This window comes from Coccomyxa subellipsoidea (assembly GCF_000258705.1).
Source record: "Coccomyxa subellipsoidea C-169, whole genome shotgun sequence".
Lineage (NCBI taxonomy): Eukaryota > Viridiplantae > Chlorophyta > Trebouxiophyceae > Coccomyxaceae > Coccomyxa > Coccomyxa subellipsoidea.
Genome location: NW_005178023.1, coordinates 228,479 through 251,988, shown reverse-complemented (window position 1 = coordinate 251,988; position 23,510 = coordinate 228,479). Strand labels below are relative to the sequence as shown.

Below are 23,510 nucleotides of genomic sequence, written 5' to 3'. Positions count from 1 at the left end.
TGGGTCGTCAATCAGCAACAGCAATGAGTTCTTCCAATGTGTCGTCAAAATGCTGCAGGAAGTATCCAGTAGCGCTGCTGTTTCAGTGCCAGGCAGGGACACAATAGTAAATGGATGTCTTGAGTGCTTATGTACTCAACAGCCGGGGGTTATATGCGCGTGTGATCAGCATGCAAAGTCAGCGAAGGCCATTAGGCATTGGCGGCACCCTTTAAATTTTGCATGAATGTGTTGTCTTTGTGGAGACTGGGACTGATCAGCAGTGTCACAGTATCAGCAGTGTGCCGTGCATTAAGACCAAGATGTTATGCCGCAGCATGTAGTGTGTTTCTGACCTGCGCTTGTAGCTTCTTATTGCAAAGTGCGTTGCCAAGTGAACGGATGCAATAGTATATTGATGTGGTGGTGTTGCAGGTTTGAACAGTGTGCTCTTCAGCTTGATGTCGCAGCGTTAAAAGCTGTCTTGACAGAGCTCAGTGGCTTTTTACGGGGGTGGAATGGGCTGGTGCATGCCAAAGCATGTCAAGGTTAGTTTAGCGCTTAGAAGAGTGGCTCACCAACAGGGTTAACCACTGTTGACTTCCAAGGTATTTGCATTCCGGCCATTTACATGCTCCTTCTATTCTGGGAAGGTCCTACCTAATGCATAATGCAACACTCACCCCATACACTTTCCTGCATGCGCTCTGTCCTCTCACATGACTGCTCATTCTAATGGTAATTTACCACCCACTCAACCAGTATCTAGTATAGCCTGCAGCCTACAACAATATCTGGAACAGGACCAGGACCTGAGTCCTGCTTCAAGTGGCCAGCATGGAATAGAATGAATCAAGACCATTTTATTTTTGCTTTGCAAAGCACACTGCTTGTGGGCCAGCCAGCGCAGACCCCAACGAATTGATTACTCGCAGCTAAATACCTCTTGACATATCTAAGGAGGTTAAAGATTCTAACGGGCAGCAGGTGCGCCAAATCATGAACCAAGTCTGCAAGCCTTGTTCCCATGTTCCTTTACCCACAGCTATTGAGGACCTTTTAGCAGTTCAAATTTTCCTCCTCCTTTGCTGACAGCACCAGCATTCACACATATCTCAGCAGCAAGTGTACCGCCTGAACTGCCTCTCACATTGATGAGACGCAATATTATGATCAGTGGCCTACAGCTCAAGCGGCGGCAGCTCCGTTTCGGATGAATGGGAGCTTGCATTGGAGATCAAACCTCAGCTGCTCTTGCAGCGCACTCTCGAGCAGCACTGGGTCTGCCCGGAATTCCCCCAACTGGACCAGGTAAGATTTTCTTCACAGCTCGGCGATGAGCGGCGGAAGCTGCGCCTGAAGCAGCCCGGCGAGCGCGGCGCGGACGGACGGCTGGCCGGAGCAGATGAGGCGCGCCAGATGCGGGAACACCTTTTGCAGCTCGCCGCGCCAGGCCTCGCCGCACACCGCTCGGTAGCCGCCCAACACCGCCACCGTCAGCGGCGCGCGGATCGCCTGCCGGGAAACAGGTTCAAGATCAGCGAAGGACGCGTGACAAAATAGTGCGACAGCGACAGGTCAAGACAGTGACCGTTAGAAGGTGCTGTGTCCCTCTGGGTCATACAGGATTTCACAGCGACGAGTGTGACCTGGTGAGACCCAGGCTCTTTGGCTGTAGACAACCTCGCAACTAGCTGGGATCGCCTGCAGCCATGTCAGCATCATAATCGGTTACTTGTTTAAAATGACTGGTGCAAAGGGGCGCAAGCCTGCTTCTGGTCTTGCTCAATCGCAACGGCGTCTTGAGCCAACATGATTTTTTTGAAAACAATGGGAATATGTGGCCACAGATGCCAGGCACAAGAGCCGAAATGTCTGCGGAAGTGTCTGCTTGTGCAGCTAGAGCAGCAGGTCTGCCAATACTTTCCGTGTGTGGGCGGAAGACATCCCCAGAATAACCGCTGCCGCAGCTCTTGTACAATATCTTGCCTTTTGTGGAAGTCAGTATCCCTAGAGTCCGCGGCTTGCACTTCCCTGCCTGACTCAACAACACGCTTTGGTTAGAGCGAAGCATCAACCACGCGCCGCACCTGGTCCCAGGAGTAGCCCTCGGGTGTGAGTGCGTGGCCGCCGTCGCCGGCGCAGCCGGCTGCGGCTGCGTGCTGCGCCCACGCATCGGCCGCCGCGTCGGCCACGAATCGCCGACAGAACGCGAGCAGTCGCGCCTCCGCCTCACCGCTGCCCTCGCCTGCAACGGGTATGAATTTCCACACATTCAGCGAGCTTGAAACTGGAATGATGCCAATGACTTATTTTTTCTAAAAGTTTTTTTCTGCCGGGGCTGTCCGATAAGCTGGAGATTGCCCATAGGAGAGCAGCATGGCTGCTGCCTTGATGGCCAATCAGCTGCTGCTTCCCCAGGTGATCCTTAGCTGAGCAAGCACCTGCAGAAGCTTCATAAGATGCCCGTAAGAGAACGCAGCAGAAGCCGGCCGAGCAATGTGTTGTCAAAGAGGCTTCTCTGGGACTCATGTGGGCCTGATCATCAGAAGTTTCAGGCCTTGCTTGCAACCATTTTCAGACAGTGCTCCCTTTGCCGACATGGGAAGTTGACACAGGGCATGTCTTCCATCACCATGTGCACTTAAAGCCCTCCATGAGCTCAAATGCTCCGGGATGACCGAAGACATGTCTTGAATCAACCCACTCGGAAGCGCAAGACATCGGAGAATGTCTGACTTCTGGAGAGCGCTGGACTTTGACAAGGAAATGAGAATTAACAGGGGCCCTACCTTGGGCTGTGATGGTGCGCCGGAACGCCTCAATCAGCAACGCGCCTCCCTCTGTCTCCTGCGCACAGCATGCATTATTATTATTATTATTACACGTTTTCCAGTCCTTAAGGACTAGGTACGTCAAGCAACACCTGAATTATTGCTCTCCAGTCTTCTCGGTTCTTGCACTTCCTCCACAGCATGCATACTTAGTCATAAGAAAGTTAAGAGTGGGCTCATGGCTGCTCATTCCAATGCCAGCAGGAGCAGGACACTTGCCGTGGCACGCGAGAGCATGAGGGGGACTATTACACAGTAACCCTCCCTCGTACAACGGAAAGGAGTAACATGGCATGCCTAGGAGATAAGTGGCACCTGCAGCGGCCGCGTGGTCAATTGACTCAATCCAATCTCTGTCAATTACGTTGCAATCCCAAATTCATATCATAGGACCTTTGACCGGGAATGGCTTACTTTTGGCTGAACATTCCGTAACTACCTTTAATGATCCCGGACACCCAGAGATTTGTGATAGAAATAATTCAATTACCAAGTGATCACAAAGGCACATGGACCTGAGGTCGCATGGCCAAAAAGCTGAACGGCTATACTTGGGTATCCTTACCTGTCGCATGAGCGCCGGCAGCATGGCTTCCTCGTCAGCGATGCCCGCCATGCCGGCAGGGTCCACATTCCCTTCATCACGCTCTCCATTCGCATCGCTCACCCCCAAATCCTTGCCCGCCGCCCCTGCCAACAATTCACGCACCCCGGACGTCGCAGCTTGAGGCGTTGCCTCCTGCACTGCTGACGGGGCCTCTGCCGTTGAGCTGGACGCATAATCACCGCTGTTTACTGCGACTTCTGTCTCTTCTGCAGCAGAGGGAGGTTCTGCCGAGCCTTCATTGACTGCGCTCTCTGCATCTGCTGGGGTCTGCTCCGATCCGGGATGAGGCTCCAAAGACCCACCAGGCGCAGAAGCAGCTTCAGCTGCTGCCTCTGGCTGTGGCTGATCACTGCTGGTGCCTGTTTCTGGAGCAGTCTTGTCAGCTTCTGCAGTGCCATCCGCTGTGGCGGCTGGCTCTGGCTGGTCGGATGCTGCCGGTGTATGCTCAGAAGACTGCGCTGCAGCGGCGGCCACAGAGGTGGCTGCTTCCAGGCTGCGCTGTGCTGGCCATTTTGACTGTCCCTGCACAAACAGACCGCCAACATGCATAAACTAACAAACCTTTCTGATGCAGGTTGACATGATCTTGTGGCAAACATGCCGCCACTGCGTTTTCCACTCCTCATCTGAAGCTGTGATTTGAGCACGAGTCTGCAAACAGCAGATGAGCAAGATCCACAGAAATATTGGATACCCGTTTGCTGGAAAATAGCGTTTTTAGAGGTGCTTGTCGGGCACCTGGGGTGGTTTGGGGACAGAGGCGGAGCTGGAAGGGTGCTGTGATGCGGAGGCCGGGGCGATGACTTCCGCAGCCTGTGCCCGGCGCCTAAGGCTGCGGTTGAAGGCAGCCGCCCGCTGCACCGTGTCCTGTACGGACATCCATGCCCGTCAGCAAATGGCGCAGCATTTATTGACACTCTGGCACTTTGTGAGACCTTCCAGTGAAGACATTTCCGCAACAGAGCCGCTCTGGCGGTGGTATTTGCCCATGCTAGGACAAGAGGACATCCTGCAGCACCTCATTTATCTGTCAGACATCTACCAGACAGAAAAATCAGGGCTCAAGGATGTTCTTCCATCTGATGGGCAATGCTTCAAGCGGCGTTGAAAGCAGTGTCCTAACGAGAACAGCTTAGATACTACCAATCACTTGCCCTGAAGAACTTTCACACCCCGATGCGGTGCCATCAACACTACCAAGACTTCCGCTTGGACAACAATACTAGCCAAAGTGTTTGGTGCACCCTAAGCTAAAGGTTCTCATCTGCAGCAAGAAGAGCAGCCATTTATCTGCTAAAGTGATGGAAGCTACAGACGAGGACCAATTTACGATGGAATAGAACCGCATGATTAAGGTCCCCATTCCCCTGCGCATAGGTCCTGATCTAGCTTTCCCCAGAATGAAAGAAGGCAGAGCCATCACCAGATCCAGTAATACCTCACTTGTCCAGGGTGAACAAAGCACCAAACGAGGACACCTCACCTGCAGCACGGAGAGCAGCTGCAGCTGGATGGCGAGGGGCATGTGGGGGGAGCATGCGCGGTGCACGGCGTCACATGCGCGCTGCATGAGCACAGTCACCCGGCATCGCACCCGCAGCGCGTCCGCGTCGCTCTGCCGGCCCGAGCGCGTGTACGCGTACCCGATCGGCTCCCTGCGGCGCACGCACAATTTCCCTTAACAACCCTGTGTCGCTCGGGGGTTTGTCAGAACACCTAAACCTTTCCAGGAACAACAGCAAACCTGTTTGACTCCCTGCAGCGCAGAATTCTGTACAGCGGGTTGGCTTTATTGAGGAAAATGGGAAGGTATAGCTGGCGATTCTATGCAGAGGGCACTCGTCAGAGGCCCCGCTCCACTCAGGAAATACCAGCAAGTTGAAAGCAGCCCCAGATATGTCCTCTGCATAGCTGATACATTTACATGCATGCTTCAACTTTGTTAGCGGTCATGATGCATAAAAAATTGAACAGTCCTGCTTAAATATTATAAAAGGGCAGCCGCGTATGTCAGTCCCTAGCTGCTGCATCAGGACATTGAGGGACACCGAGTCGCTGCACGAAGTCTGGCAAACGAGTGCCAGGCTCCGTGTACAGGCTCAGTTCTCCGCATGATCCTAGGCAGATTTCTTTATGTGCACATTGCATAACTGACCTGGCGTGTGGGTTGAGGACGGCAGAGAAGTGATCGGTGCTGGAGGCGATGGAGAGGCCCTTGAGCAGGGTCTGCCAGGCTGGCGCGTCCAGGGCAGGCGCTAATGAACTGGCCAGTTCTACCAGCAGCTGCGTTCCCTCCGCCGCCATCGCCTCGTCCATTTGGACCACGTAGGACACCAGCAGGCTCACCACCTGTGACGCAGCGGCCCAATTCAATCGAGGATTACAGTACTTTATGCTGGCAGCTGATCTTGATGGCCACTTAGCAAATCTGCTTCATCAGCCCTGTGCTTTATTAGCCCTTGCATTAGTAGCCAGAAAAATCAGGAAAGAAAAAATTGATCAGCCGAGAGTCAGCAGATGAACCAACAGCTGATGGCAAAATAATCCTGATTGATATTGTATGCAGCAAGCTTGCTGCACGCTGTTGGCAGTTGTGCAGTTGTCACGTGAACAGAATCTTCTTTCTCTTTCAGTCTGTTGATGGGCTCTGCTGATTTGGCTGAGGACCATAATCACAGAGGGTACAAGCCCTCCGTACAGTTGAGAACAGAATTCATGTCGAGACAAACCAAAACATACCTGGTGCAGGATGGCGGGGCCGGCCACGTCAAATCGGGCGGCCATGATCATGAAGAGGCGCGGCAGCAGTTCGGCGGCGTGCCTCTGGATGCGCCGCATGCCCTCCACACTCCACCCCAGCTGCGTTGGCACACCATATAATCTCACTAAATTGCAATATATACTGGGGAGAGCCTATCCTGACCACGATCAGGCCAAACTGTTACAGGTCAGGTCGCTTGCACAACAAAGTGAATCACTGGCAAGAGCGGACAGGTGTGTCTGGCTCGGTCTGTGAGAAACAAACTGAACTGTGCGATTTCCAGTCTACTAATATGTAACAAGATGCTGGACAAACTGCATGTTCAAAGGTCTCCTGGCACAGGGCGCTTCCATGCAGGAACATGCTGACCCTGCATGCAAGCGATTTGTGGCAGGACAGCACCGCACAATCTAGGCAGCAAATAGCCACTTGATTTGCCAACTGATACTTAAAATGCCAGACACAGCGCTGAAAATGCCAGTCCGTTCCCATAAAAGCAGGCCATGAGTTTTGCGACGCACCACCCTTGGGGGGACAGCAGAGGGGCCGTCGTCGTCAGCAGAGGGCGGGAAGGGCAGGTCGAGGACGTAGGAGAGGGAACGCTGCCAGACAGAGTCCCAGACGGCTGCCGGCCAGCGGTCGCAGTGCGCTTCCGCGCAGCCGAGCGCAGCCGCAGCCGCCGCGTCGGCCACGCGCGGCCGGGGATCGTGCCGCGCCACGAGTGCCAGGGAGGCTAATAACAGGCCCCACGGCTCCTCTGCCTGTTAGAGACAATGACTCATCTCAACTGCAAGGCAGAGTAGTCACAAGACAGCCCCTGGCAGGATATTCCCCAGCGAAGGCCCCACGGCGCTTCTACATGTGAGAAAAAATACGCTTCTCTTCAGGGGCAAGGCGCTGTATATAGGAGCAAGTCAGTGTCTGATGGCAGCTAGGATCAGTATATCTGACATATAGGTTCCAAAGCTCCTCTGCCTCTCTCTGATAAGGTGTCCCCTCAGCCGGCAGGAAGCTTTGTTCAAACGGCAGGCGATATCTCATGAGAGGTGCGATGCCTGATGCTGCAACTTTTAACAATGACAAGGCAATTCCAAACCGCGTGATTGGCGGAGCATCTGCACAAAGGTGCAAAACGGCGCTTTGGAAATGCGGCAGAGTGATTTGGCGTGATGTTGGGCACAATAAGATACAAGGCATCAACCTGCTGCTACTGGCTTGCGATGTTTTCTTTGCTCATAAATGGCTGGCTTCCGAACAAAGCCAACATTGCAAGAAAGCGGCATATGGTAGAGATCTCACATTATTCGTGTGCCAGGGTGTTGAAAAAATTGAAGATCATCCTGGCAGATGACAGGGGATGATTGACAGCTTGAGAGGCAAGCGCACCTCTGGTTTGCTGTGTGGTGGTGTCTGTGCTTGGTCTGCCCTGTCGACAGCTGCATCCCTGTCTGCTGAGAGGGACCGGTGCAGCCGCACGCCTTGCTGCTGCTGAGACGCCTCCAGCTCCTGAAAGACCCACACAGCACATTATTATGCCGTCTTCAACAAAAGACCCTCGCGACTTTACCACCTTTTAGGCATGGCATGCACAAGCAAGACCAAGCACCACCATAAAGAACTCATTATTTCGCTTGTGCGGCCGGTGCAGTATTGTCTTATGCAGACAAGAGGGCACCTACTTTGGTAGAACAAATAAATCAACAGGTCAGTTGTAGACATGATCATAACTCTTGCCCTTGCTCTGCCTTCATATCTGCCTTCATCTTTCTCCAATTGGGGCCATGGACTGACAGGGCCATACTCGCACCAAGGCGAGCGCATCCGCGAGACGTGTGCAGTGATCTGGTAAATACCCATTTAAGTAAAAGGGGCTGGTGTCACGACCCTATACAGGCACTCCGATATGTCCTCATGCAACTGCCAAGAGCATCTGCTTTGGGTGACAACAAGTCAACCAGCCACACAGAAGCATGTGCAGACAAACAAAAGGCCGAGGCTCGCACCGAGGCGGGCGCGTCCGCAAGGCGTTTGCCGACATCCTGCAGCGCGAGCACGGCCGCGATTGACAGCGGCTCGTGTGTCGGGTTGCGCGCGGCAGCAGCCATCGCCGCAACGGCGTCTGGGAAGAGCTCGTGGCCGAGGCCGCAGCCACGGAACAGCGCGTTAGACGCGGCGCGCAGCGCGTCGAGCGCCTGATGCACCACCGGTGGCGCGCCATCGGCTGCGGCCACAGAGAGCGCCTGCAGCACGCTGCGCCACGCTGCGGGGGGCAATTGAACATCTTCAGCATGTATTTTCTCTGGACCCGAAGGCCTCTGATGACCTCCAAGTTGCGCAACTTGTTGCGAGCCATTTTGCCCTCCTTGCCACATAATACAATTTTCCATGCATCAGGGGATGAGCAAACGGTGAGTTTGAAGCACCTGAGCCGAGGCCTTCTGGGTGGGCGGAGATGGCTTGCGCGATGACCTGCACGGTCATCTCGCGCACAACAGCGCTGTCCGCATGCCGCATGACAGCCACAAACGGCCGCAGCGCCTCGTCCTGTGAGCGCCAAACACAGCACGGCATCAGCGGCATAAGACAACACAGAGGCACACACATATTTCAGTCTACTGCTCATCACTGTTAGGTAGGTGGTGATGCATCTACAACAAAAAGAAGGAAAGGACTGCAAAGCTTTCTGGCATGGGCGGCGACTGAAGCTAGTACCTTGGCAGCTGTGATCTGCACCTGGCATGGTACTACTTCAAACTGCCACCCATGCAAGACATGCTCTGGATGTTTCCTCCGTCACTCATAACCAGGCTGCAGAGCTGCAGGTGTTGCCTACAGCCCTCAATCTTAACGCCGTCACAGATTCCCATGCATCTTTGCCTCGAGACGTGAGACGGCGCGCGTGCCTGGTGGGTAAAGCAGTGCAGTTCGGCGCGTGAGAGCAGCCGGGTGACTAATCCGCGCATGTGGCCGATGGCAAGCACGGCGACGCCCGGGTCGGGGTGGCACGCCGCGGAGACGAGGTGCGCCGACAGCGCAGCCCACAGACGGCCCCAGATCAGCCGGATTCGCCCCAGGTTGTCCGTCGCCGCGTCCATTATGCGCGCCAGCGTGTACGTCCTGCGTCCGCTTGCTCTTGTTGAATTGCAGAGTTTGCATGCACATTGCCCTGTACTTCTCAGGTGTCTAGCTGTGATTGATTTTGAGACGATTTTGTCACGCGCTGCTGACCAAGTTCATGGGTCAGAACACATGCGCGTCTGTTGGTGATGCAAGCTGAGGAGGGAAGGAGGCTGCTGGCAGTGTCACAGCAGGCTCAAAGAGAGCGCTACAAATGCATGCCAGGCGGCCATGCGTCGATGCCTTCATCTCTGCCAATATCGAGGGTTTGTAAGCCATCCTGATGATCTGCTTCCCTGGTCCAGTTGTGCACAAGATCTCAAAATGGACATCGTGGCACGCTGTGCTTGAGACAGTAATTAATCACTAACATGACGCTACAGAAGGGTCATATTGAGAGAATTGGTTATGAAGATCAGCAATCCATGATGCCCATTCTCAACGTTGAGCATGGCGAAGACCGGCAAGGAGAGCATCAGTGCCACAGCGTCTGATGGCTTGCTGAATGCCTTGTTGGGCTGCAAGACACAGCAAGACCCCAAAACTCCATATTATGCTTGGGCAGATCATGCCAAATGCTGTTTTGCGATGGCTGGGACCAATGATGCCTCGTCGGTTCTTGAACATTCCAACAAGGGATGAGCTGTGAAGGTAAGAGGAGGTGCACCTGGCGGGCTCCTCTGGGGAGGCGGGCACGAGCTCCTCCTGGCTGACCGCGCACAGCGCGCGCATGAAGACGACCACCGCGTCGCCATTGAGCACGCCGCTGCACATGTACAGCCGCTCTATGTCCCCCCGGCCTGGCCCGTCCGCCCAATCCGCCTGCGCACAGCACAGATAGACGTCAGCTTCATTGTGAGCGAAAGGAACTGTCTTCACATCCACGAGCAGACAGTTCCGACTAGCAACATCGAAGGACAGTGGAGGAAGAAACAACAGCATCCATGCTCCAATTGTCGGGGCTCTCTGCACGTAATCTACAATAGGTTGGAGTAGTGCCATATGAGGCTGCCATTTCCCCAGGAACCACATTTCACGTCTCCTGCCACGTTCCTGCCCCATGAATATGGTTGCTGCGAAAAAGAATGCTCTAACAGCAGCTCCACAACTAAGAATGGGGACGCGGGAGCACATGGCATGTGGTACCCTGGTGGAAGCGCACATGTCCATATACATATATCGCCCAAACAGCAGCACACAGCCCTCAACTCACACAACGTTCCACAAGAAAAGAGATTAATTTGCAGGTAGCAAGCAGCGAGGCCTCACCAGGGCACCGCAAGGGAGTCTCTGCAATGTTACTCTATGGCAGCGACTTGGAGAGGGCTAGGCTAAGAAAGCTTGGGGCGCGTAGAATGTGGTATGCTGTTGGGGGTGAGCATGCCAGTGGATAGCGCATAGCGCCTAAAAGCAGCACACTGCCCCAATGCATGCGAAAAATACAAGAATACATTATCGATACAAGGTTTGAGCAGCCGGGTCTCACCAGAGCACCGCCAGGCCCGGATCTCTGCGCCAGCTTGGGCACCCTGATCGGCACTTCCCCTGTGGGCGGACGCGAGTTTGCAGCGGTTGCAGATGGCCCCGAAGCTGCCTCCTCTTCTTCCTCGCCAGGCGCCTGCACAGGCTGAGCTTCAATCACCCCTTCGAAGACATTGGGATCTTAAATTTGGGTTTACACTAAAAAGCAGTGTGCGTTTTGCAAATGTCTCATATAAAACATGGATAAGGAAAGACTGCCTACAACACCAATGAGCCTCAGGTAACTCTTAACAGGTTTCTTAAATGTGAGGATTCTGAATGAAGAATAAAATGACGAGGCACTGCTTCTTTGCGAGAGATCACAGCAGATACGCGCCGCAGCAGGGCTCAGCAATGTTCCACATGAAAATCCTTCCTCTCCAGTGCGTGAGATCGATGGCGCTGTATGCAGGTGATTGGGAGCATGCCGCGCACACCTCTGGTGCGACAGAATCCCCGCCCATTTTGGAGAAGAAGCGCCCAAGGCCGGACGCCCTGGGCGGCCTGTTCTGGCTCTGCGCGGCGGAGGTACGCCTGTCCCCGGACGCGCCGCCGCCGCCTGCATCCGGGGGCGTTGCCTGCGCCGGCAGCGCTGATGTCGTCCTGCTGGGGCTAGGCTGCGGCGTTCTCTCCAAGAGAATTATGGGCAGATTGGCCTGCGCATGCATGCACAATATTTGTCATCAAGTTGCCATTCATGCCATCTCGAGCATGCCGCATGAAGCCCACACTTCTGCTTCGTGAGCAAATTAAGAGCACAACATAGTGAATGAAAAAAACATGCGCAAGATGCTCCTTCGGATGTAACTCAGACCGATGCCATCTTCACATAGCCAGGAAGAACGACAGAGATTCATCTGTTTCTGCAGGGTATAATTCCAATAACGCTCGCGTTCTGGGAAATACCATCGAAAGAATTTGCATGGACGCACCTGTAACGCGTCCACGGCAGACAGTGTGCGCAGGATGGTGACCCAGCCTGAGCCGATCAGCGCCGCCGATGGGCCGGCACCCAGTGACACCAGCGCTGCCAACGCAGCGACCTGTGTTTGAAAAAATTATTAAAGAAATGGCGCCCGTAGCGGCCGCGTGGCCAATCAAGTCAGTGCAAACTCAGTCTTCTATGTTGCATTCTTCATGACAAGGACTCGCTTTCTGCTTGCTTGCGGTGAAGTTGGCTGAATGTCGCTCTATCATCAGTATCGACCCCGGATTTCCAGGGGAATATATAGAGAAATACCGGGATGGCAAGTGATCGCAATGGTCGATTGGTCAACAAAGCAAATACTTCTCTAAGAAAGAATGCAGACACCCAAAGGCGTAGCAAGCATCAGGGCATCCAATAAGGGCATCACGTGCACCTGAAACTATGCTGCCACCTTACAAATATGCCCCGCAATTGGCCCAGGAGGGCAGTAGACGTGAATGGGGTGCATGCATGCAGAGTAGTGCTGGAAACTAGGTACATAGCTCGGCGCCAGCACGAGCATGCGCCACTAGACATGTCACTTGTGGCAAGGGATGCACCTGTTTGCCCTCTGCTGCGCTGCCGGGGGCCGCTGGAGTGTGCGCGCCCGCCGCGGCTGCCAGTGCCGCTATGAGATCCTCGCACATCCGGTCTAGGCCCACCACACCACACAGCCTGCGCAAATCAGACACAATCCTAAGTTCATGGACAACAGAAAGGCAGGAACAGGCTTTCATGCAATGAGAATCTCTATTTCTAGAACAGTGTTGCTCCAGACAAAACTGTCAAAGAGAAGCAAGTTCCATATGTCTGCACAAGAAGGTTCCGGGAGACGCTGAAGGGTGGAAGGGGGGAAGAGGGTGTCTCCCCTGAATTGCTCAGAGGCTATTCATCCACACAAGGGGACTCGAGGATCCTGTGTGAAATGAGAGCATCCAGCAATTCAGGGATGCCCTGGTGGTGTCACAAACCTGATTGCAGTAATGAAGCCCTCCAGGATGGGCTGCGAGGCAGCGGCGTCTGGCGCATTGTGCTCTGCCGCAGACAGCGCCCTCAGAATGCCATCTCCACCAACCTGGCATGGCACAAAGCATCTCGGCGTGCACTGCTTTGTGGCCACACGCATGCTCATTGGTTGAGTAAATGAAAACAATAGGCCCACTCATTAGGCAACTACACCACAGTTGAACAAATCACACTTTCCACAACATCGCGAGCTGGACATTGATATTTTGCGAGTGATCATCGATGATTGGGTGATGCTCACAAGGAAATATGGTCAACAGTTTTCTTGCGGTATTGATGGGCTGGAATGCATGTGTATCTGGGCGAGCAGTGCGGGATGTGAGTAAGCACGTCATGCAGACAAGCAAATACAATGCCTCTACTGCGTTTGTGACCGTTTGTACCCGAACGAGCAGTGAGGAACGCGAAGTCTGCCATGCAGACAAGCAGGTGCAATGCTCTAATCACAATCAAGCCCAGATACACAAGGCCGAACCTGCAGCATGGGACGCGCATGCTCTGCGTTGGAGGCGGTGTGCCAGAGGTTGCCGGCCATCAGGCCCCGGGCCACGGCGTCGCGCGTTCGAGCCAGCAGCCGTTCCCTCTCCACATCCACCCCATGCTGCTTGTCCCACTGCGCGCCCGACCTGCGTCGGAAAACATTTTGGTCTTTAAAGGCCATTAGATGTGACTTGGAAGGATTCTCTTGGCTGTGACAGGGTTTTCAGCGAGAGGCATCATCCACCCAGACTTCTATTCTCGGGGCTCTAAAGGCAGAACTTTGACCAGTTTCTACTGTTCCACCAAGCATGCTGGCATGACTGGGGACAGCGCCCACCCTGCAGTGCTAGTGGAAGGGCCTGTAACAATCACTGTAAGGCTCCTTTGAACCAAAGAGCTGCCTGAGAAGCATTGTTGGTCTGCTTTTCAGTGGTGCATCATTCATGCAGACAGTGTTTGGAGACTTCTGATGCGCGCCTTCCCCATAATCCACATGCCTCGCTTCCCAAACTTCTTACTGTCCTACTGTCTCCACAAAATCAAGTCACAAGAAGTCAAGGGAATAAACACATCAGGCTGCCAAAATCAAGCCTGCATGCATGATGAAGTGGCACACACTATGGTGGTTGCCAGGGAGGAGAATGTATACTTGTCCACACAGCGCAACTTCACAGAGACCAGCCCACCTGAAGGGTAGTGTGAGCTGAGTCATGCCCATGGCGGCAGCGAGGCGCTTGCCCTGCAGCCGGGACTGTCGCCGGGGGCGCCCACTGCCGGAAGGTCCTGCGCCACCGCCGGACCCCCCTCCCAGGCCGGGGGATTCCTCCATCACCAGCTCGTTGGCCAGGATGCGCCTGTAGATGTCCTCCAGCTCTGCCGGCGGCAAGATGGCCTCGTACGCTCCCTCATCATTCTGCACCAAATAAGCAAACTTCGATGTGCACTTGAGCAACATGGTACACTACATACATGGACAGGACAAGCCCTGAGCAGGCCGTAGGGTGAACTTGCTGGACACGATGACATGTTACAGGACTGTTGCTGACCTTCCTTCTGCCTGGTAAACTGGCATGGCGCTTCATAGCAAGGATAACACACAGGCATTCCCCTCAAGATGATTCAAGACCCTGCTGTGGGGTCATGGCAAGCAACCTGTAGATCCATGTCTTTCCCCATACATCTCCAGTAGTCGAGACGCTTCTGTGCACTGGCAAAGAGGGAAGCAAGCCCACCTGGACCTGGCACATGTTGACGAAGTCGTCCAGCGCGAGCTTCTTGTCGGCCTGGGGATTGTGCGCATCCGTGTTGAGCATTATCAGCGCGAATGCGAGCAGGTATGCGCCGTCGGCTGTTTTGAAGGCGCCGGGGTTGTCCCGGCAGTAGCGCTCGGCAAACTTCTCCATTATGCGGTCGATCTTCTGCGCCTCGCCTGGAATACAGCAAGATTGCTATAAAGTACGGCACTTGGCTCTGCCATGCAGTCTGCTATGGAAACTTGAGAATTCTGCTCTCAGAAGAGCGCTTCTTTTACTCTCCCAGAAGTAGTAGAGCTCCTGCTACAAGAAGTATGTACTGCAACAGGCCATGCATCTTTTCCCTTTGTTGTGTCTGCTAAAAAGATGGCTGAGTATGACAAGAGGCTGGCAGTGAAAAGCAGAGCGCAAAGGCAGTTCTGACCTGGAAGCCGAAAGTTGCCTAGGAGAAGCCTCAGCGCAGCATCGATGCTGTAGCCCTGAAACTGCTCGCCATCAATGTAGGCGTACATCACAGCACACTGTGCCACCACACAATATCTTAAAGCGGTGCATGCATGCGGGCAATTTTATCTCAACCTCCACAAATCCTGCTCTGGTATTGTCATTGTTACTTGCTGTCACTGCCAGGAGAGGCACGGTGCATGTGCAGACAGAGGGCCTGGAATGGCTGCCGGATATCCTACATCTTATCGGACTCGCCCTTTTCCAGCAATCAAGATTCCAAGATGATGCGTTTCCGGAGCTACCTGAGAGGCTATTCACTGCAAACGACAACAGCCGGTCGTACAAAGGCTCACCGGCTTATCACAGGAGTGTTTTGCCACATCAGATGCCCACTGTAATGCCCTGAAGCACCCATCTGGTGGGCTGTTCAATACTTACAATACAGTGAGCAACCAAGAATCACTCACCGCGAAGTCTTCGTGGTGGCCCAGGTACTCGCCCAGCTGGCCCTTGTCCAGGTCTGCCAGGTGTTCCCTCAGGAAGGCAGCCACGGCCGCAGGCGTTCCCTCCACCGTGCCAGAGCCCATGAGGGACGCCACACCCTTCACAGGATTCCTGCAGCACACAAACTCGCCTCAGAAACATTTTATTCTTAGCCTAGGGTTGTTTTTGTTCCTCTCTGGGCATTGATGTGAAGATTCCTGTCACTAGGCACTGGAACACGCAGATGCAACCAGGGACGCCACTCCCTTAACAGCACTCCTGCAGCGTACAATCCTTAATTGAGTTTCCCTGATTAAGTTCCTCTGCTGACAAGGCTCAAGACTCTTCTCGATCCTGTGCCCGCGTAGGATGCAGCACTCTCTTGCATACGTTCTGAACAGTAATGTGAGAAGGTCTGTCACTTGGCGTGACATCACATAGAGAATTGATCACAGGATCCAAGACAATGCAGAATGCTCAAACCTCAAGCCTCAATAATATACATGCTCATTCTCATGCACCTGGCTGTCACCCAATGCTTGCACAACACCCTCCCTGCTCTCTCAAGAACGTGTCAATTCATGCATCTCATCGGTGAGAGAACAAATTGACGTATAGCGATCCATGGCTAAGCTGCGAGGTGCATGAGAAGGAGCAAGAACTAAAACAAGCCGAAAACGAGGGTTTCATTTAGGATTTTGATTATTTACCTTTACCCCTAAAGACTTGGCAAACGAATACAGATAAATAGAATTCTCACCTGTTGAAGAGAGCAATGCCGGCCTCAAGGCTGTGTTTGCGCTCTTTGGCCGCGCCGAAGCGTGCCAGCTCACCCGCTGAATCAGCCGCCCCGTTGGCGCCTGCTGGCAGCGAGGGAGCGGCCCCAAGAGAGGGCAGATCTGTTGTGCTAGTTCTTGTCCCCCCTTCCTCTGCGCTCTCATCTGCCACTGCTGCAGTTGTCGCTTCCGCCGACTCCTGCGGCGGCATGGATCCCCAGTCAACGCCATTGCAGAACTATCCTTCCTTAAAAAGTGTCCGTGAGGGGATTAAGGTGTCAACAATGTTCCAGGCAACCAAAACCTCCCACTTCAATGAGTCCAGGCCGCACTCAATGATCTTTGCCCGGCAATGCGCGCTCCAAGCCCGAAGGCTGACTGGGAAGCTATATTATGTCACTGGGGCTGATTGCATTGCTGGGGTGCTGAGGCATGAGTGATCATGTCTGCAATGTAGGACCATTTTGCACGCTTCTGGGCCATTTTGAGGTGGGAATATTTGCCATCGGAGGTTTCTTAAGACAGAAGGGAACATAGTCCTATCAGGTGCCTGTTTCTTAGTACTTGCCTTGAGGGACCCCGCCCATGCATCGAAGGAGGAAATGACGGCGAGTGAACAGGATCCTGTCAGGGGAGGTATTATAATACCACAGCTAGAGCACTAGCTCTGAAGACTGAGCCAGGCATGACTGTTCATCAGTCATTTCACTGCTTGTTTACTGTGTGTTGTATTGTTGCGCAGCTACCCTGATCTGTAAGAGGATTGTGTGATTGTGATCCGTGCAGGCAGTCCCCAGTATTATTTGCTTGCCTTGAGGGGCTCCGCCCATGCGTCGAGGGAGCGAATGACGGCGAGCGCCACGTCAGCGGCCAGCGAGTGCGGGCGCGGCCGTGAGGCGGCGTTGACATTCACCACCGGGCCCGCCATATGCAGCATGCCGGGGCCGGGGTCGCCCATGCGCACAATCCGCGCCAGGCCGCGCACCGTGCGCTCAAAAAGGTTTGCCGCTTGCAGGTCACAGTCGTAGTTGACAAACAGGTCCACCTGTGCGGCATAAATTTAAATCAGTCGCATGGAAACCATGCAGAGATACACCACGGCACCATGCAGATATGGAGCGGAAACCAGGGCAATTTGAGGGTCTGCATTTGCTGGGGTATTGAAATGGGAGGTGCCTTGGAAAAAGTACGATGCCTCCAGACAAGGGATTTTGTGGGTTTGTGGCTGTCTCCAGTCTGTGGAGACCTTGCCCTCTATCAATTTTCTGCCTGACCTAGCCCATACTCCTGCATCTGTTACAAAAGATCAAGGACACATGTACACATCCACTGCAGAGATAGGGGGCAAGAGAGCTCACCAGGAACTGGGCCTGCCCGCTGAGCTTCTCCAGGGCGGACAGCGCGGCAAGCAGCTGGCCAGGCTCGGGGCGCTCGGCCTCCAGCGGCCGCAGCAGCAGCAGCGGGTAGAACGCGCCCATCTCAGCCTTCAGCCCAGACCTGCGCAAAACAACAGGCGTCACAGGACGGTAGTTCAGAACAGCCCACAATTTGAAATTTTGAGTCCCTTGCACTGCCAACACCAATTCACCCTCGCAGAAATCCTTTCCCGATAGCAGTCCTCTATCCACACAACAGTCAAGTTTGGGTCTCCAGAGGATGCAGCCATGCACTGTCTTGGTAATTTTTATTTGATGAGATCAGCACGCATAGACTGTACTGAGGCATGACGGTGTCAATTGGATGGCAAAACCTTAGAAGAAGAGGGAGCAAGGCGAGTTTCATACGTCCAGTTTTCAGCACGAACTGCGACCCCTCTTGTTCCACCCTTCCAAAAAGATCTTGCCATCCGATTCGACAGTATCATGGCTTGGAACACTCACATGCAGGTATATATAATACTTGAGAGGATGGAGGATCCTGGCCTCACCGGAGCTTTGGCTGAAGCAGTACGGCTGTGAAGAGGCGTGCGGCGGCCGAGTACGCCTCATCGTAAGGGGAAGTGCAATTTCGCAGCAGCGTCAGACAAAGGGGCGACCGCAGCTGATCGCAGAACTGCACGCACAGAACACATCAATTTTAATCACATTCCCCAATGATTGCCACAGTCAGTCTGGCTGTGAGCTTTCTGACACCTGTATTGTTATCTGGGTGCCATGGTATCCTCAGATATGAGAAGCCCACACAGGGGCTTTGGCAGATATGGCTGAACCCTGGACTCCAAAGAGCCGCATATCCTGCAGCAAGTCATCAAGACAGGCATAAACAAGACGAGCCCGCCTCAAATTACGTGAGCCGGGTTTGAAAACACCAGCATTAGTAAGCTTCGCAGGGCACGGGCTCCAGGAAGCTCAGATGGGTAGATTGAGGGAAGGGTGTGCTGACCTCAGCACGCAGCGCTGACCAGTGGTGGTGCGGGTTCTCAAAGACTCTGACCAGCAGCTCTAACGCCAGCAGTTTACCAGCATGCATGTACTGCTCCACCGCACCAAACCCAGTCTCCCTCGCGGCCATCTGCAAAACACACCCTCTCAGCACACTGAGCATTTCTGAATATTAAGCGCCTGTCATAGGGGCTCAACCTGAGTCCTGATCCTGGTAACCACAACCCTGAAAAGGGCATTGCCGATTGCAGTCCCAGCGCTGCATCTGCCGCAGGCATCAGCACCGGCGTCCCAATGACATCCGCAAGAGCGAGCCTGCACAAGTAATGTTTCCATGGCCGCAATCACAGGGGCCGTCTCGTGCATGGCAGCCACAAAAATGGAAGCAACAGGGGTGTGTGGACGGAGCATCTGAGGAGTGCTCAGATCACAGCCACGAGGATGATTCTCTGCAGCATTACGGGTGGACGGCGTGCAAGAAGCAAGAAGACTGGAAAGCAAAACTCCAGGTGTTGCTTTACGCACCTAGTCCTAGGACTGCAAAACGTGCCACAATAACAAGATTGGAAACAAAGATAACTGCGGGTGACCCTCAGAAGAGCCCACACCTTGCAGATGGCAGACAGGACTGTCAGGACGTCTCTCTCTGGCAGTGACAGCCGCCGCCAGGCCGCCACCTTGCGACCGCGCATCATGATGCGGCGCACGTCACGCGGCGATGCCTCCACCTGCGCATGTTTTAATCCCCACCGTGTCAAGATAGGTGAGTAGCACCAAACCTGGTATCTTTTTTTATTTAATCTCTACTTTGCCCAATTTTTCCACACATATGATGTGAAGCATGCACCGAACTTGGAATTCCTCGACTTCGACCAGCCTTAGTGAAAACAGTGGCACCGGAACTTTCACTCTGCAAGATAGGCAGACATGTCGTGAGCAAGCAGTGTGATGCAGTTGGCGGCTGGGGAAGTCAAGAGGGTGTCACCTCTGTGCCGGCAGCTTTGGCGATGGCGGCGGCCTCCTCGCCCGCCTTTGCATTGCGCTCTGCCTCTATCTGATCCAGCGCCTTTTCAAGTCCCCTGCAGCACAGAGGATATTCTTACTGGTTCGTCAGACACGCGTTTGCTTTCTCAGAGGGCATGGGAGGATATGTCTCCCGCATGCAGCCCTGTGTACCATAATTGCAAAGCACAGAATTGTCGAACCTGGTCCGCTCCATGCATAGACATTGGATTACAGGCAGTATTTAGCAGAGCTGGCTTGGGGGGGCGCAACGGAAATCGAGCACCGTGCGTACGGTTGAATGGGTTTTGCTTGGATCTGGCGAGTCCATCAAGGGGTAGGTTTTGGCAGCCTTTCCTTCAAAAGCAGCTTGTCTGCAGACGCGCCTTGCCTCTTGGCAGGAAAAGCGTGTCATAATTATAATGATCTAGCAGAGGGAGGTACCTGAGATCGGCCTGCTCTGCCAGGGATGCCAACTGGGCGGTGCGCGTGCTGCTCATCGGGTCTGGCAGCCTGGGCCTTGGCGCCTCTTCCTCTGGAATCACGCTTATCTCCGTTTCCAAAGCCTCAGCTTCCTTGTTGCTCCCTGCAAAACGGCAATGTGCCCACTTGCAGCGGAGCGACAGAGAAGAATCCATTTCATGGGGCCAGTATGCCCAGCTTCCGACAAATTTGCACGGCAACCATGCCAATAACCAAAATGCCACTGCTGGACGATTTTGTGAAGCCTGCCACCAGCATTATCAGCAGTCCTCACGGCTTCATACAGCAGTGGCACTTTCTTGGCTTGGTTGATAGTAAGGAAAATAGAGCAGCACCCTCTCTGCCGGTAGAAACGCTCAGCCCCGCGCCAGCAGCAGCCTCATCTGGCGTCGCAGATCCATTCGCTTCTGCAGCGGCAGCAGCCATGCCGTTGCCATGCCTTGTATCATCATGTACTTCCCTGCTGGAGGCCTCGTCTGCTCCGAGATCGCCATTGAACACGCCCCCCTGTAGCGCTTCTGCGGCCCCTTCTGTGCTAGCCCGCCTGCTGACACCTGCGCAGTTCAGTGATGCGGTCAGCAATCATGATCTCGGCCTTCCTCCAAATACAAAGGCCATTTATCTCGCTTCTGTTTAAGTAAATATTGATCCACATGATGCCCTTGGTCAAAGATTATGTTCCAAATTGAAAGTATGTCTCAATGCAGCAGCTCTGCAAACCTGCCTGATGAAATGCATGCCTCTATTTGCCAGTTGTGACTATATCTAACCTGCAGGTCCGTCAGCATCAGGCGAGCCCTCTTTTGCTGCACTGGCAGAAGGCTGCTCCTCCTCTCCGCTCGCCACATTTGCCCTCGCCTCCTGCGGCAGGGACTGCCGCCGCTCCTCTGCCAGGGATGCCTCCCGGCTGATCTGCAAGCGCAGAGAGAATACGCAGGCATGTTCAGGCACGACCAGCCACACACTCCCATTAACGATTGGCCAGTAGATAACATGCAGTTTTGCACCGAATCAGACTCAAGGCCTTGGAGCCATGGGTGTGTCGACGGAGCAGGGCGCCTTGAAAACGGGCGGCAGATAATCCAGCTTTGTCAACACGCTGCTTGCTCCAAGGCATTGGCACATCACATGAAAGAGCCGTGATCCACGAAACATCAGCAATAATTATATTCATTAATAATTGTCGGCGGATTAAGTGCAGAGGAGATGGTGGCAGAAAGCCAGGGGCCCACCGCGGCGGCCTGAGTGACGCGCTTGACGATGGTGTTGAGCATCTGCAGCAGGGCGCTGCGAGCCGTGCGCTGCAGGTCCGCAGAGTCTGCGCCAATGGCAATGTTGAACACCGAGCGCACCGCCTATGCACACAAGCCTGACTTGTCATGCTTTGTTGCCGGCTGGGGATTGACAGAGATGGTGCTTGCAGATCCTGCATGTCCTGTAAAACGCTGCGGTGCTCATAAGTGAGCCACTGCAATGCTCACCGAAGTCCAGAAACGCTACAAAAAATCAGGGCTGAGACATGTGTACGCAGATTGCGGTGTGCATGGTATATCGATCCAGTCAAACCAGGTCGTCGAGGCAGGAGGGTTAAGCTTGTAGCGCGGTCCAATACCTGCATGAGGCAGTCGCCGTGCAGCACAAAGTGCTCCGCAGTGGTCACGGTGAGCAACGCGCGCACCACGCCCAGCTGCACAGACTCCCCGTTGCTCTCGCTGCATTTCGATATCAGCAACACCACCTGTGCACATTGCACACAAGGCAATGAGAAATTTGCATGCACCCGTGCACTTTCCCAATGCTGCCCATGGCTCGCGCAGTCAGAGGCAATCCTGATTCTGATCCAATGTTGACATGTGAGCAAGCTCTATCTTTGGCTCATTTTCAATCATGCTAGTATCACTTTAAAATACAGCGCCACTCAGTGAACGGCATGGGGTAGTGTGTTGTGGGCACGGGCAGCAAGTCTGTTGCTACCTGCGCAACAATGCTGCCATCATCCAGGCGTCCAGCCGGGGTGCTCTCGGCATGCAGGTAAGCATGCGCTACCTGTGCAGGCACAAAAACTCGCTCAAGCCAACTTCTGCGGCATCCCTTGAGCGACACAACAGCAACACATTCTCTGCTGCAGATGGCTCCAATATAGGATTCCATTTGGGCGCAGTGTACTGACATATGCACTGAGGTTGATGATAAATAAGAGTGTTGTACCAGTTTGTGCAAGCAGCTCAGGGCTGGCTCTGCGATGCGAGGCACATCCATGCTGCAGGCCATCTGCAGGGGCTCCAACACCTGTAGCACGATCACTTCCGCTTACTCAAGCTGCACTGGGATGAGGCATTTGCCACAATTAGATCCAGCCAGCGCAAGCTCGTCATCTCGTTCAGAGAGAATTCAGAAATATATTTACCAAATCAAAGCAAAATTTTAACAACGGGGTCGTACCATAGCCGTAACGGCGGGATCCAAGGGCGCATGTATCTTTTGCTGTTCTCCGTTGGTCCCTCTAAGCTCGTCTGCATCAGAAGTTTACTGTCAAGTTCCAATTGAAAATAAACTCACGTGTCAGACAGATCACGATATGAATTTCGTATTCAATTCGACATCCAATCAGTGAAGCCGATTTGTGTTGACACAATTGCTCGAGCTCTCAACTTTGAAGCTGAAAGAGCCATCAGGATCTCAAATATCGGAACCGATGGACGTGGCAGCAAACAAATCGAACGCAAGGTTTTACAAGAATTTTCTTCTGAGAGCACCTTTTCTTTCCTAAGTTCACCATTAATTGTGTGTGACAAGAGGCACAAAAACCATGCCATCGAGCAAGGCGCACCAAGTATCTTTTTGCATGCAGCTCGCAACGCCTTCTGATCCTTGGAACGCCCAGAAGACTCATTGTAGACCTTTGTGATTGCACCGTCGATGAACAGTTCGAATGCTGTGTCCACGCCTCGTACATTGGGCTCAATTGTGCTGGGGAGATCCTGCTCTGCGTCGTTCCCAGAACCTGAGAACAGATTCCATGGAGCCATGCTGCCCCTTTTCTTTTCCTCAAGCTATCATGGGAGGCTTTTCATTTTATTGAGGTGCATGCTCCTGTCTTGACACATGAGACGCCCTGGACAGTCCTATTCAGGCATCCCAAGAAAATGCCAGCATCAAGCCAACATGCTTGTGGCATCCCTCATATAATGGCATTTCTCCTGCAACAACAAATTGAGCCAAGCTGCTCAGAATTCTCCGTGTTGTCGCCTTAAAAAAATTTCTGCCAGGTCACTTTAAGTTCAATTTCTGCCTCGGTCGCGTGCACGTGACGCGTCCACTGTAGCTATAGCTGCTGGCACCAGCAGTGTAGGACATGCCTGCACCATACATTCGTTCATTGCCTGTAATTTT

At 53.7% G+C, this 23,510-nt stretch overlaps 1 protein-coding gene across 1 annotated transcript; it reads right to left on the bottom strand.

Annotated features, from left to right (window-relative positions):
- Window positions 1–593: 593 nt before the first annotated feature.
- COCSUDRAFT_48993 (hypothetical protein) lies at window positions 594–23,146 on the bottom strand (the record flags this gene model as incomplete). The annotated part of the gene is made up of 40 exons (XM_005643539.1): window positions 594–1,494; window positions 2,070–2,227; window positions 2,772–2,829; window positions 3,379–3,942; window positions 4,159–4,287; window positions 4,904–5,075; window positions 5,576–5,769; window positions 6,160–6,279; window positions 6,703–6,942; window positions 7,568–7,687; window positions 8,185–8,441; window positions 8,605–8,725; window positions 9,067–9,298; window positions 9,966–10,120; window positions 10,785–10,916; window positions 11,257–11,475; window positions 11,752–11,862; window positions 12,347–12,461; window positions 12,758–12,861; window positions 13,288–13,438; window positions 13,979–14,205; window positions 14,525–14,721; window positions 14,970–15,066; window positions 15,460–15,607; window positions 16,236–16,450; window positions 17,102–17,296; window positions 17,610–17,748; window positions 18,179–18,303; window positions 18,634–18,762; window positions 19,241–19,360; window positions 19,618–19,711; window positions 20,079–20,220; window positions 20,453–20,671; window positions 20,888–21,029; window positions 21,350–21,472; window positions 21,730–21,855; window positions 22,092–22,163; window positions 22,326–22,406; window positions 22,560–22,630; window positions 22,948–23,146. 40 exons carry the CDS (start codon window positions 23,144–23,146, stop codon window positions 1,303–1,305), a joined length of 6,405 nt encoding a protein of 2,134 aa, XP_005643596.1. The 3' UTR covers window positions 594–1,302.
- Window positions 23,147–23,510: the final 364 nt, after the last annotated feature.